This window comes from Mirounga angustirostris, unplaced genomic scaffold, assembly GCF_029215605.1.
Source record: "Mirounga angustirostris isolate CCGP_5_RB_7025 unplaced genomic scaffold, mMirAng1.0.hap1 SCAF_7, whole genome shotgun sequence".
In the NCBI taxonomy this organism is placed as follows: domain Eukaryota; kingdom Metazoa; phylum Chordata; class Mammalia; order Carnivora; family Phocidae; genus Mirounga; species Mirounga angustirostris.
The window spans coordinates 50136081-50151685 of NW_026991715.1; the positions used below are offsets into that span (position 1 = coordinate 50136081).

The window sequence follows — 15605 nt, forward strand, 5'->3', positions numbered from 1 at the left end:
CTCACAGGTCTAGGAAAATAGTATGGATTTGCTCTTATAACTCTCAACTAGTCAGGCTAATTCTCTAAAGTAAATGCTTTAATAAGGTAAAGACTAACTCTATAATGAAAACCACTTGCTTCAAAATGCTTCAGAAAGAGGCAAAGTAGGCAGAACATAGCTGTTTCACACTTTGAGGAAAATTATGCTATGAAATGTATCAAACAATCTTCCAATGAAAACATGTGGTAGCCATATGAATAAGAGCTGAATCCTTGTTCCCTCTCTCTTCCTATCATATTTGTAATCTGTTTATAAACGGAACAGAACAAAGTCCAAAATACATTCAGAGCTCTAGCAATTACTCTATACATAATTAGAACACCAAAATAAATCATATTTGCATGATGTTTGAATATGAATAGGCTATTTTACCTTTAACTATATGTACTGTTAACCTAATTTCTCTAAAATGTAGCTCTCTTTATTAAAGCTGAGCATAGTATTAATTAGGAGCAACTACCTGAGAAAAAAGACAAAAGTCTCAAAAGCCCCCCAAAAAAGGAGTAAAATTCATAATTGGAGCAACCTTGCATTCCCCATTGATACAGATATCCAGTGAATCAGCATTGCACTGAGTCCCATCAATCACCGCAGGGGCACGTTCAGTGTAGAAGTTGTAACCTTCAGCCAAGCAGTTTAATGCACAAGGTTTTACCCCACCTGGACAAATACAGCAGAAAAGAAATAAATGGAGTGGTTCTTTTAAGAAACAGTGATTCCATATTAACCACAGTAAATTTACAATTCATACAGACATCATTCCCTCACTGTATACCCAGATGTTTCTTTCCTCCTTTGCTAAAATTTTGTATTTAATTTCATTGTTTGTGCAACTTGACAGAAGATCTATTGAACAGTTTTAGGTTTAAAATGTTCAGGTATTTCCAATATATATTTAACAATATATTTTAGGTCAAAAGGAATCACAGTGGAGGTACCTGAATGTTGAAAAAAATGGATGAAATAAAAATCTTTTTCAAAAACTAAGAAAATAAAATTTGTGGCTTGACACAATAACTTCATATAGCAAGTGGGAATTTCTACAACACATATCACTTGTTAACTGAAGCTGATACAAAAACTCTACTTCAAGCAAGGATATGGTAGTTGTAAAAAACAAAACAAAACAAAACAAAAAACCCTCTAAATTTATACCTGCTTTAAACATACCATATTCCATGAATGTGTCTTTAGTGTAGAGATAAGTTTTTATGAGATAAGCAAATCAAAGGTAAAATTAATTATAGCATTAAATTTGAATAATTCTTGTTACTAAATCAAAGATAATTACACATAGCATTAAACATGAATAATTAAAATACCAAATTTTATTTTGGGAATAGAATAACTTCATCATTTTCATTTTGTCACTGAAATTTGTATTTCTTAAGGTTGATGTGAAAAATAGGCATAAATAGTAAAATTTAAAAAAACAAGCAGAGTAATATCAATCTCATAGTATATTGGAAAGACAGCAATATATATGAATTTATTTTATTCAAAACAGTGCATGAGAAAGCTACTTATAAAATATGTAACTACTGATTGAAATTATGACTTAAAAACACTTCATGTCCAACCTTCATTTGATGAAGTTTAAAACACTTTGTTTTTAATCTAATTGTGCTGATAAAATTTCTCTTTGAAATAAAGAAGACTGTTTCAACAAAAATAAGGCAGAAAGATAAAATGACACGCTTAGTCTTAGTAGAAAGTACAAATCTCAGGGAAGGTATGTGAAATAAAAGAGACAAGCCAACTGAGTGATAGAGACAATGGTAAATTAGAGAGAACATTCCATTAAAGGAGATCATTGTTATAGTTGATTGTTGCAAAATGCAAGAAGATGGCCCAATATTGTCAGATACTGTTTTTTCATGAGAAGATGGAAACCTAGATTTTTAAAATAAAAACTCTTTTTGGTAACTCATTCAAAGTTTTCAAAAATACTGTGGAAATTAAAACATCTATTTAAGTAAAAACTGGTTGCTGAACTGCCAGTTTACCACCTCTAGCCTAAGTCCATGTTTGCTTCCATTTTCAAAGTGTATAGGCTATAGAACTTCTATATAATTTGAAATGTTATTATTAGACTTAAGTTAATGGTACCTTTTGCTCTACTGAGCACAAATATAACAAGTAATAAATAGAATAATTTCTTCCTAAACTGATAATCAAGGTATTTATATTTATTTTTTTAAGATTCTCATGAATAGAATTGCTCTAAATTTCCATGAACCTTACTGGGATTTTTTTCATTACTACCCAGTATAGTTCTTTTCCCATTTTTTATTATAGTGCTTTGGAATTTAATGTAGGTTTTTATGTATCAGGCTTTAACAAGAGAACATTAGTGTTGTTTACTCAATTTTAACATTTTTTAATTATGTAAGGTAGTATTTGATATGTAGGACATATAAATGCTATGGCTGTATTCCTTAGGCTACCATAATATGTGATGATAATAAAAATACATTTTTCCCTTTTTTATTACGGAAGATGTATTCAGCTTCCTCAGCTACAGAGAGGTTTTTTGTTTTTTGTTTTAAAGTAGGCTCCACACCCAGCATGGAGCCCAACATAGGGCTTGAACTCATGACACTGAAATCAACACCCAAGCTGAGATCAGGAGAGTCAGACACTTAACCAACTGAGCCACCCAGGCACCCCACTCAGCTACAGTGAGTTTTCAGAAGAGGTACTGCTATTATTTTGAGAAAAGTTTTAAGATAATTCTCTAAATGGAAGGTCACATCATTACCAGTTACCTTCAGTGAAAGCTTATTATGAATTTAGGGTTAATTCACTATGCTTATAATTACCTAGATGCTAATTATTAAATCTGTAAATTTTATCAGACACTTCTTTTCCTCCTACAGTAAGACAAAATAATCCTAACCTTATATGTACCTAATAAGAGCAATTTGAAATACATGAAGAAAAACTTACAAAAAAGAAAGCAAAGCCAAAAAACAGTTAGAGATTTTAACACATTCCTCTCAGTAACTGATAGAAGAACTATAGCAGAAAAAAATCAGAAAGAATATAAAAGATTTAAACAACACTATCAGCCAACTTGATGCAATGGATATCTATGGAACACTGTATCCAACAATTGCAGAAAACACATCCTTTTCAAGTACAGATAGAACATTACCAACATGAACAAGAAATGGTACTATAAAACAAATCTCAATTAATTTTAAAAATTTAAATCATACAGACTATTCTCTGGGCATAGCAGAAATTATACATCAATAACCAAAAAAAATCTAGAAAATAGCAAATACTTGGAAAGAAAAATATCATAGTTCTAAATAATCCATGGGTCAAAGAAGAAATCACAATGTAAATAAAAGATTTTGAACTAAGGGAAATTTTTTATTTTATTTATTTATTTATTTATTTATTATTATTTTTTTAAAGATTTTATTTATTTATTTGAGAGAGAGAGAATGAGAGAGAGCACATGAGAGAGGGGAGGGTCAAAGGGAGAAGCAGACTCCCTGCCGAGCAGGAAGCCCGATGTGGGACTCGATCCAGGGACTCCAGGATCATGACCTGAGCCGAAGGCAGCCGCCCAACCAACTGAGCCACCCAGGTGCCCAAACTAAGGGAAATTTTTAAAAAAAATCAAGTTTGGTAATGCAGAAAAGCAAAATGAACCCCAAATCTAAAGATAATAAATATAAGAGCAAAAATTAATAAAAGAGAAAAAAGTAATAAAGTAATAAAGCCAAAAGCTGATTATTTGAAAAGGTTAATAAAATTAATAAACCTCAAGCAAGACTGATCAAGAAAAAGAGAGAAAACACATATTATCAATATCAGAAATGAAGGATCATACATCACTACAGAGCCTACAGATATTAAACAGGACAGTAAGAGAATGTTATGATCAATTTTCTGTCAAGAAATGAGATATGGGAGTAACATAAGTTTCTTGAAGACATAAGAATTGTTTAAAAATCTGAATAGCCCTTTATCTACTAAAAGAGTTGAATTTGTAATAATTTTTTTTTCACAAAGAAAATATTAAGCCTGAGTGGTTTTAGTAGTGAAATCTATTCTAAAGAGGAAATAATACCAATCCTACAATCTCATTCAAAATAAACAGGGATTCTATTTCTGGAAGCCACAGTAACACTAGTACCCAAACTTGTCAAAAACATGACAGGAAAAAAAATTTGTGAATCAGAATTCCTTAAAAAAATAGATGCAAACATCCTTAATAAAATATTAGAAATTAAATCTAACAACATATAAAAAGAGAAAAAATCATTGCCACATGGGGTTTAGCCTAGGAATAAAAGGTTGGTTTGACATAATAAAGAAAAATACATATAATCATACATGTACAAATTGTACTGAAGAGCCAATCCAGTGCATTAAGGCAAGAACGTGAATTAAAAGGCATAACAATTGATACAGTCTCTACTTTCAGATAACATGACTATTTACCAAGAAAATCCTAAGCAATCTACAAAACAACTATTAGGACTAATAGTTGTTCTAAGAGAACAACTAAGGAAGATCACAGAATACAAATTTAATACACAAAAATCTATGTATTTTTGGATACTAGAGCAAGCAATTGAAAATGATATATTTTAAACCTTTATTTACAATAGTTTCAAAAAAAATTACTCAGGAATAGATTTAACAAAAGAAGTGCAAGACCTAACACCTAAAACTACAAAACATAGCTAAGAGAAATTAAAGAAAACATAAATAAATGGGTATATATATATATTACGTCCATAAATTCAGTATCGAATTCAATATTCAATGTTAAAATAATATTGTTAATTTATCAGTTCCCCTTCAATTGATCTATAAATTCAACATGATAGCAATCATAAGCCCAGCATGTTTTTCTGCAGTAATTAATAGCAATTCTAAAATTTACATAGAAGTGCAAAGCAATTAGAATATCCAAAGGACTCTTGAAAAATAGATCAAAGTTGAAGGAACTTACACCCTGTGTCCAAGACTACGTATTTACAATAATTCAGTCAGTGTGGTGCTAGCATAGTATTGCTACCATTTCATTTCATTGTGCATTTTGCACATTTCATTGTGTATTTCTATTGTTGACAAATAAGTAAAACAAAATATAGACCAAACTACAAATACACACCATAACCCCAAATTATTTTTAGACTGTAAATCCAAATGTAAAGACCAAAACCATACAGCTTTTAGAAAAAAACATAAGAAAACATCTTCTTGAGTTCAGAAAGGCAAAGATTTCTAAGACAGGACACTGAACACAATAACCATAAAAGGAAAAAAAATGAAAAAATAGTATTCATCAAAATTAAAATCTTATACTCATCCCAAACACCATTAAAAAAGTAAAAGGAAAGCCCAAAGATGTGAAAAAAATATTCATAAAATTTATCTGATAAATGACTACCACTCAAGAATAAAAAGATAAATAACCAATTAAAAATAGGCAAAGGATTTGAACAGACATTTTACAAAAGAAGACTTATAAATGGTCAATAAGCACATAGAAATGTGCTCAACATAATCAAGGATCAGAAAATGCAAATTAAAACTGCACTGAGACATTATTATACACCGACCAGCAGAAGACTGAAAATACCAAACGTTGGCAAGGATGTGGAAAAACATAATTTTCATATGTTGTTGGTGGGAGTGTAGTATGGTACATCATTTTGGAAAAACATGTGGCAATTTCTTTTAAAACTAAACTCACACCTACCCTATTGCCCAGCAATTCCACTCCTAAGTATTTACCCAAGAAAAATGAAAACATATGCTCACAAAAAGACTTCTACAAAAATGTTCACAGCAGCTTATTCAGAACAGCTGAAAACTAGAAACAACTCAGGTGGCCTGCCATCAACAGCACAATGGGAAAACAAACTGGTTATTACAATGGAATGCTGCTCAGCAATAAAAAGGAATAAGCTATTCATACATACAATAATGTGGATGGATCTCAAAAATATTAGGCCCAAAACACAGGCCAAATATGACATGATTTCACTTATATGAAGTTCTAGCACCAGCAAAACTAATCTATGGTAAGGAAAAAAATATCAGAACAGTGGTTGCCTCTTGGAAGAAATAGGTAGAGGCAGCTATTGACTGGGAAGGACTATGAGGACTATGAGAATTTTGGAGGTATGATAATGTTCTATATGTTAATAGGGCTTTGCAGGTGTACATATTTGTCAAAACTCAAGGAAAGTACAGTTAAGATTGTGCTTTGCATTGTACATAATCTAACCTGAAAAACAATAAATAAGTATTGAACTGTGGTTAATGTTATACATGCTGAAGTATTTAGAGGAAAGTATAGCAATGATTACAATTTACTTTGACATGCATCTAAAAAATAAATGGATTAATGGATAGAGAGATGACTAGACATGTAACAAAGTATATTATAATGTGAATAATAGAATCTTGTCAATGTAAAATTCTTTTAGTATTGCTCTGTTGGAAAATTTTCAAGGTAAGATACTAGAATAAAAAACAAACAATAAAAGTTTTTTAAAAGTACATTCAATTTCTCTAAGAGAAAATTTTAACAAAATTAAATTTGTATTTTGAGAGTACAAGAAAACGTCTGGTGTTTACTGAACAATTAGTGTTTGATACATGCCCAAATTAAAGGGTAAAAATGCTTCTCAACACTAAAAAAGAATAATAATAATCTATGGGAAGATCCTTGGCCTTTGACCAAAAAAGTATACAGGTTTTCCTGGCCACTTTTGAGTTGATTTATATTGTTATAAGTTGTTTTTAGGGTGATAATTACAAATATTCAGTGATTATAAATGATTATAATATAATGTCCATATACCCCAAGGAAGTCTCAAGAACTCAAAAGTATTATTTGGGTTTATATCCTTTCTTGGACTTTTGTACCTTGTTAAATAGAATTAGGTTTTTATAAATGATTTCTGATCATTTTTACTAACATAAGCTTTATTACAGGGAAACTGTATAGTACTATAAGCGTTATCCTGCTTTGATTTGCAAACACTAATTTTTACTAGTAGGTGTATGAAGGTATGTGTGTGTTTGTATGTATTTATATATTCTTTTATATTTGCAAAGCTCTCAAGCATGATGAATGCTCTGCTGGTTATACATTACCTCCAGTATAGGGTTTCCAGTTATAATACTTTCCACGGAAAGGCATATTGTCAAAGTCTGCACATTGTTTCTCTCGAAAATCTCGGGCCCCCAAAGGACATGGCTAAAATAAAATAAAATCATAAATGGTATGATTGTTGAAAAATACCAAAACTAAGGGACAATGTCCCTAAAATTAAAATTGCCTGAACTCGTCACTGCCTGATGCTGTAGCTATAATTCTGGCATTTATTTTACATTTACTTGTTCTACAGCAGTATTCAGACTGACGTATCTGAATTGTAATCTTAGCCACAGAATAAATAACTGAAGTAATTTATACGAAATTATGTGTGAGACAGATTCCTTATAACTTTATACTCAGATACATGGCATAGTCCACTTTGCAATCAATCCATCAGGTACCTTCTTATAAACACACATAAAAACTAGATGAAGAAACTAAAACACATAATGTCTTTTGGTAACATTATTTAAGGTCCAGTTGCCACAGCTACTCCCAGCTCTTTATTTTAAGGAATCAAGAGGCAGGTTTGTAACACAACATTCAGCACTATTAATTGTGGTTTGGATCCCTAGTACTATAGCTGTTTACTGTCTAGCCTTGACAAAAACCATATTTTAAGATGTGGAATGAACTGGGCAAATGCTAGGCCTCAAGTCTAAACACCTTCAAATTCAAAGAATTTGGACTTACTAAGATTTACATTTAATCTACGAAAATCACAGAAAATAAAATACTAAATTGGTTCAAAACATGTGCATGTGTTGGGTGGGGAGAGAGAAGGATGTTGAGAGGGTGAAGAGAAGGTTATTTGTTTTTAAAAGTTTGGAATGCTTCTTCTACGTGAATTTTTTTAAAAAGGAAAACCTTAGCAATGTAGTTAGGTCTAGATTCCAAATACCACAGGCCATCCTAAATTCAATCTTTAAGTTCACAAAGAATTAAAAGTATAACATCTCACTGTGTTTGAGCAATATGACCTAATTTGACTTATCTTTTAGAGTTCTGCAGTTGTAGCACCTAAAACAATCACTGCTTTTGATACACGATGGAAAAAATATCCTGCTCACATATTGATCAACAAAACAGGTCAGCAGATAAAATTCTTAATTGTGAATAAATAATGAGTAGATTAAACGCTCAGAGATCATTCGAGGACTTTTTACTACCCTCCCTCGGATCTCTACATTTACTTTATACAGTTTTCTGAGGTCAGTATATTGTAAATGGTCCCTTGAAGCATGTACAAAAATAATAGATCACAACGTGCAAATAGTCGCACGGTCATCATTACATCCTCTATATTGTGGTTCAAATCTCTACCATATCAAGTCCAAAGCCTCAAATTCTGAAAACAGTGCAAATAGGTCTGCATTCCATTGTGAGCCCTGTGTTTTAAAATAATTTCTGCATGTAATTTCTGGGGGTTAAAACTATTAAGAAGGAAGCCAAGAAAAGCCATGGGTACAGGAAGGAGAAGGTCATATGTTGGGAATAGTTGGAAAAAAGGCCATCCTAGATGAAAGAAACTTATGAAATAATAAGAAGAGATGACATTTCATAGAAAACCACTGGTACATAAAAAAAGCCCTGAATTAACAAACTAAGGCATCATGAGGACTATTCACTTAAAAACAAACAAAAAATCCCATTCTTGACTATCTTGTAATGAATCTCCTAAATACAGGCAAAGTAAAAAGTCCGACAGGAGGATATTAGAGTTTAATAAAGCATTTGGATAACATTTCATAAAATTTCTAACCTATACTCTTTCCTGTGATAACCACTCAGGGTCAGCGTAATAAAAATATTAGCAACGACAACAGCTATTTAACATTTACTAAGCATTTAGCAAGTACCCACTCTATGGCACACTATTTGGAAGCCTATAGATGTATTATCCATTTAATCTCTTTCAACACTCTTAGGTAGCTGTAATTAATAATCCCTTTTACCGAATACACTGGCTACAGAGGGTTGCTCAGTGATAGTTTCAGGGTGTAAGGGCACTCCCTCATCTGAATGGGAGCTTCCTTTGAACTCTAAATGCTACAGTAACAGCATAAAGTTTTAGCTCTGTTAATATGTATAAAAACTTAATAGGAGTAACTTGAGTTCCTGTCATTTCAGCTGCAAGTTTCTTTTCTTCTCCAAACTACTTTTTCCTCATTTATAAAACAAGAGGACTAAAAGCAAAATTTTGGAGTATGACAAACTGGGATTCAATTCTAACTTGGTCTTTTATTTAATTCATGGCCTTCAGCAATGTACTTAATTTTCCAAGACTCATCTATAAACTGGGGATAATATTAGTATTTACCTCCTAGGTGAGGATTCATGTGAACTGTTTAGCTCTGTACCTGGCATAGAGCAGAAGTGAATAGCTATTAGCAGCTGTTCTGGTCTCGGTTCTAGGCATTCTTAGATTCATTCCTCACCTTCTCCTGCTCTGCTCTGTATCTCAGAGGAACAAACTCTGCAAGCTCCATTTTCCAGGCTTCTGTGTCTGCTGATTTCTGACAATGGTTCAGGCAATGAAGGCACTCCTGGGAGAAGCCAGAGTATTTCTCTTTCTTTCTTCACCTCAGGCAGCACCACAGGCAGAAGTACAATCTTTTTGTGACTCCAACTTCAGGTAATAGCACCACACTTACCCATTCCCTCCACCCTCTGGCCCTATCTTATGATTCTAGCAGGTAAGGGGATGGATAGTGAGGTGGGAGGGAAGTTGTTTTAAAAGGTATGGTCAGAGGGGCGCCTGGGTGGCTCAGTCAGTTAAGTGGCTGCCTTCGGCTCAGGTCATGATCCCAGGGTCCTGGGATCGAGCCCCACATCGGGCTCCCTGCTCAGCGGAGAGCCTGCTTCTCCCTCTCCCTCTGCCTGCCACTCTGCCCACTTGTACTGCCTTTGTGTCAAATAAATAAATAAAATCTTAACAACAAAAAAAGGTATGGTCAGAGAAATTCTCTCTAGTAAGGTGGCCCTTGAGTAGAGAGTTAAAAGAAACTGAAGGAGTGACTCACACATCAGTGAGAAGAGTAAACAGTAAATGCAAAGGCCCTGAAACAGGAGTGTGTTAAGGAGGTTCATAGAATAGCATGGAGGATGCAAGGGCTTAAGGAAACTGTAGTAGACTTGATCCCACGCCTTTCTGTTTCTAGAATATATCAGCTAGTGATTTCAACGTTTCCTTCAGTGAATGCTCTGAATTTGTGTTGATTAAAAATTAACTCAGTAGGAGTTGTATATCCTCGTTCCAAAGAATAAGAGTGATCAAAGAAAAGAGTAGTTTAAGGAAAAATTACATGAAGTATATTTTTATTTTTGTTTTTTTAGGAATAGTAGAGAGTTTAAGGAGTAATGCTTTCTAAATTGCTTAAAGGTAATAAATGCTGACACCATGCAAAAACAGTGGGCATAAGCAACCAATTTTTTATGTAAAGCCTGACAGGTTTTCAGCCTCCTAGTGTTAACTCTAATCAAGCATCCTCTCCTTCTAAAAAGCAACCAGCAGGATCCCACATAAATCCAGAGGGCAAAACTGCAGGTCTCAGCATTTTTAATCTTAGTATTTTCAAAGAAATAATAAAAAAAATTAATACTAGCATCTTTATCAGCACTTTTTTTTTTTACAGAGATATGTTAGCACATTCTACAGACTATCTTATGCTTCCAATTACACTGATTGCTTAAAAGCATCTCCTTTTGACAAATACTTTTTATTGGTACGTAAATCTAAAAACAAAGAAAGGATAATTCATTGGGGCATAAAAGTTGCTATAGAAAGAAATCTCAGCTTCCGCTGACAAACTTTGTAGTGGCATTTCTATTACTGGACTTCTAATCCTGGTTTTGTCTCAAAGAATACGGTGACCTTGGCAAGTCACAGAAGCCCTTTGTGCCTTCTCTCTTTCATTTGCAAAATACACCCAAAATGCCACTTAACTTCAAGAGAAATACATCCCAAAATGTCTTGCAAATGAGGAAAATTCCGTAAATACTGTGTTATATCTTACATGTAATAAAGTGTGAGAAGAAAGCAGAGCACGAAAATTCTTTTTCCCCTTTCCCATTCCTCTCCTCTTCGTAAAGGAGATAGGCAGGCTGGCAGGATACAAGGATTTCCTATGGCCTCAGGTAAAATTGCAAAATGAGCAAAATTGGTATTTTATTTTCCTACTACTTTTCTCTATTGTGCTTTCCACCTTCTGCTGTTTCTTCTTTTCTTGCTTCCACACTACATGCACTTTTGCTTCTTCACTATTACACTAGACCACACTTCAACACTCCCCAGATGTAATTTTCTGCTTCCTCTCCAGGATGGCAATTTATTCTTAGCTGGCTATACCCTATTAGTTTCAGGAGCCTAAGTGGAATTTAAATTCCAGCCCCTGATCTGCTTAGCAAGTCACTTACTTGACATGGGACTGTGAAGAAAGGACATTTTTATTTGTTCACCCAAAAAGGCATCACTTCCTAAGTCACACAATGACACACATGCTAACAAAGTCCTTGCTTCCACAGCTTCTCTTAGAAGTTGCAAACAAAACTCCTGATTTCCTAGTTACCAGGTATTGTATGATTATCTCACTGAAGTTGAACGTAATGTCCAGTGAATCATCTCAACCAGTTTTGATTCAATCTTATCTTTTCTCTCCAAAATGGTTTCTGATTTTTTTTTGTAGTTTCACTGAATATTTACTTTTAAAGCAAAAGAAACAAAAGTCTGCTAAACCTATATTGTCCAAACTAGAATCTAGCTGTCATATTTGATACCATAATCCTCTGTGCAAGTTTTCAAACTTAAATCTATTTCTGTATGGCCTGAATTTAACTGAAATGCTATCTGTCCATAGCATAACCCTTTCCCCTAAGCCTGTGAAAATGTTAGGCAACATTCACTTTGTAATTTTTAAAGCATCCCTTTTAAGAACAAAATAAACAAGCAAGCTCTATTCTGTGTTTAGAAACTAGTCCTTATTTTTCAAAACATGATACACACCATAAAAGTCATACTAACCCAAAGAAGATTAATGATACTTGCTCCTATTACTTTTTTGCCACATATAATACTATAAAAATATTATATATAATATTCATAAAAATCCAGTGTTGGAGACATACCTGTTTTCTAATTATAACCTGGGACACTGTTATAACACTGTTAATGGATCAACTCTGTACCTTGTTATCACTTACCCCACACCTCTCCCTGGGGGCAAGGTCTGTAGTTTCAGAATGTTCTCAGCTATCTGGTTCTGCTGCAGGGTAAGGTTAGACTGGAAGTAAGACAATGTCAAAGGTGACCAAACTCTTTCAGAGAAGCTTACCTTGCCACACCCACCTCCCAGGGGCTCCATCTGTTACAAGAGCACTAAATAAGTACTCAGAAATCCTATGCCTGACTCAATCCCTTCCATGGTACTGCTCAGGATTAGTTCCTCATTTTAAAATACTTAAAAAAAAAATACTTGTTCTTCCTCTTTATAAAAGTGATTTGAAGATATAATGAGGTTATGTATGAAAGTATTTTGTAATTTTTGTAATCTGCTTGGAAACAAAAATGTCTCCAATATTAACTACACTGTATTGAGTACAGATTAAGTATTAGGAAGTAGCACTGGATGTTCTACATGTGTTAATTCTTTTAATTCTCAAACAATCCTGCAAGGTGGATATAATTATATTCTATAAAGGAGTTCCCTGAAGTTTAGTGAGATTATTTTGCCAAGACCAAACAGCAATAAGAGTTACAGTCAGCATTCAAACAAGTCAATTTGAAGCCAAAATCCATACTTTTCCCACTACAATCCTACCTTGAAATATAGGCTATCTTTCTCCACAACCAAAGGAGTGTATCACCTCTTAATGACCATAAGCAAGGTCTTGAAGAAGAAAAAAATTGCAGAATAGCATGCTCCTCTAGAAACACTGACTGAGAAAATACCTAGGTACTATATAATTTATGCTTAAATTTTTGAACAGACAGCAGATGACCTAGAAACCCTTCTGAGTCCATAATTTTTTAAATAGTTTTGATGTATAAGATAGAGGAGGAAATGCGATGTTTAAGATGCAAGACAAATACAACTTTCCATCACAGCCTGAGTGAAGCTTAGGTATTTCACCAGAAGTTTTACCCTAGTTGTAGAGGTTGCTTTTAGGCAACCAACTTGAACAATGGAAACCTGAGTAATGTAGAAGGGCGCACGGTGACCCAAGCCCCATGCTGAATACAAACAGCCTGTTAGGGAACCCACCTCCAAATATCCATAAGCCTTAGCTGACCTATGGGTTACTTACACCCACACACAGATACCAAAAAAAGGAAAATTCCATACATTCCCATACTTCCTCACCTTCCCTCTTTAACTGCAACCCCCACCACTGCCTCTTGGCAGACAGTCTGCTTTGCTGTCCTGCCCGCCTCTCCCTTGTGGTGTATTTGATAAACATCTACCTCCTTTGTTTTGCCTTGGGTGAGTTCTTTCACTACCAGTGCTGCCAGCCTCCACCTAATCTGGTCACCCCACACTAGTCACATTATCAAGCAGACACACAAATCACAAATAACATACAACAGGAAAAACAAGGATTTTTTTTCCCCTTTGGTTTTGGAGAGTAGCTAAGCTAAAACAGGAAATTCTTTTTGGAAATGTAGAAATGTCTTTTTTTATGGCGTTATGACTTCCATAAAATTCTGCTCTTCAAACCAAAGTCTCACAAGGGCCATGTCTATTATCTATTAGATTAGCTTATGATCCCAAATATTCTATTATAGTTGCTACTTTAATGGTGAGACCTAACTTCATCCAATTCTACTCTATAATAAAAGCTCCTGATTTCTCAGTAGCTTCAAGATGAAAACCATTTTAATTTGTTCCTGCTACAGTTATTGTCTTTACATGCTGTTCTGTCCTAGAGCCCATCATATATATGGATGTCAAAGAAAGAGTCCTTGTCTAGTTGCTTCTGAAGGCTTCTGGGGTGACCGATGATGATCTAGGGAACAAACTGCCTAATGCATCCTAATGCAGATAATCAGCTTCAGAGTCGAACATGTGAATACCTTTGGCCTCCAGGCTGATTAGGTTACTGTTGAGACTGGTCAAGCTAATTTTACAGCTGGATACAATTTTCTGACCTATTTTTAAATTTTTTAAAGATAGAGATTTTTTTCTTTACAAGTTACCTCTTCTATCTCTGGGGATCTTTTTCCTTCCAACTGGGGTAAATGGAACAGGAAATAATGGGAACATTGTTCCCTGTCCACTGGACAGCTCTTGTCTTTCTACCATTCCTCTATCCTTCAAATGCCTGTGGTGGGAATTAAATCAGCACTGGGGACAGGTGTGGCTGTCTTGTTTTTGTGCTAGCCACTTTTTAAGACTACTTGGCCTACAAAGTTTCTCAGTTTTAATTTTTCCTCTAATTTAAGCAAAAAGAGTACTGTCAGCCTTGCATGTTTCAATCTGATTCACCAATGTGGAGATCCCTATAGGAGAATCAAACCTTCAAAATAGTAAAGTGTTCCTTTGCGATATATCTCTTTTTGTTGTGGCTACTTGACATTATGAAACTTAGAACTGATAGTGTTTGCCTGTTTACTCATGCCTCTAAGAAACTCAGAGTAAAATGTGTGGTCCATCTTATTATGTAGAAGAAGCTTATGATACATATTTAAAGTATTGATCCCAACTTAATATTATTTTCCTTTTTCTTGGATTTTCTAATTTATTCTGTTTTTCACTTATGATTTTAATGAAGCTAACTCAACTCTAATCAGAGAGTAATGACTAACAATGATAAATAATTATGATATGTAAAAACATGAGAACTAAAGTGGTAATCTATAGTACTAGCTGGCCAATCACAGAAATGAGAAGGTCAAGACTGCTATACTACATGAGAAACTGACAGGCTATGAATGGGTTGTAAGATCTTAAAAGGAATGCAAGTAGGCTCTATCAAAGACATGTGGATCAGACTAACATCTCCTAGATTTTGTTTCTTTTCTTTGTTTTTTTTCTTTTCTTTCTTTCTTTCTTTTTTTTTTTTTTTGAGAGAGAGAGAGTGCACGTGTGCCTGTGTGCAGAACTCACATGAGCAGGTGTTGGGGGTGGGGGCCTGAATGTGGGGGGAGGGGCAGAGGAGAGGGAGAGAGAGAATTTTAAGTAGGCTCTACATGGGGCTCGATCCCAAGACCCTGAGATTATGACCTGAGCCAAAATCAAGAGTCAGGCACTCAACCAACTGAGCCACCCAGGTGCCTCATAGATTTTCTATTTTTTGTTATAATGTCCATTCTGAGCATAAATTAAACAGCAGAGAGCAAACCTCCAAGATTCATAAATGGGTGCTCCTGCCATTTGACTGCCTAACATGATCTCATTCTGTGCAATGATTTGCAAATTCTTCCAGG

At 34.2% G+C, this 15605-nt stretch overlaps 1 protein-coding gene across 4 annotated transcripts in view; it reads right to left on the bottom strand.

The window, feature by feature from the left end:
- The window catches only part of ADAMTS6 (ADAM metallopeptidase with thrombospondin type 1 motif 6), a 293828-nt gene that overhangs the window by 62600 nt on the left and 215623 nt on the right, over positions 1-15605 (bottom strand). For 3 of the 4 annotated variants that reach the window (XM_064596173.1, XM_064596170.1, XM_064596171.1), the window contains 4 exons: positions 12383-12462; positions 11200-11308; positions 7180-7282; positions 569-702 (listed from right to left, as the gene is read on the bottom strand). In XM_064596173.1, the coding sequence (XP_064452243.1) occupies positions 569-702; positions 7180-7282; positions 11200-11308; positions 12383-12462 (426 nt within the window). The remainder of the gene's footprint in view (positions 1-568; positions 703-7179; positions 7283-11199; positions 11309-12382; positions 12463-15605) is intronic. The other variant, XM_045895481.3, reaches the window with a different exon arrangement.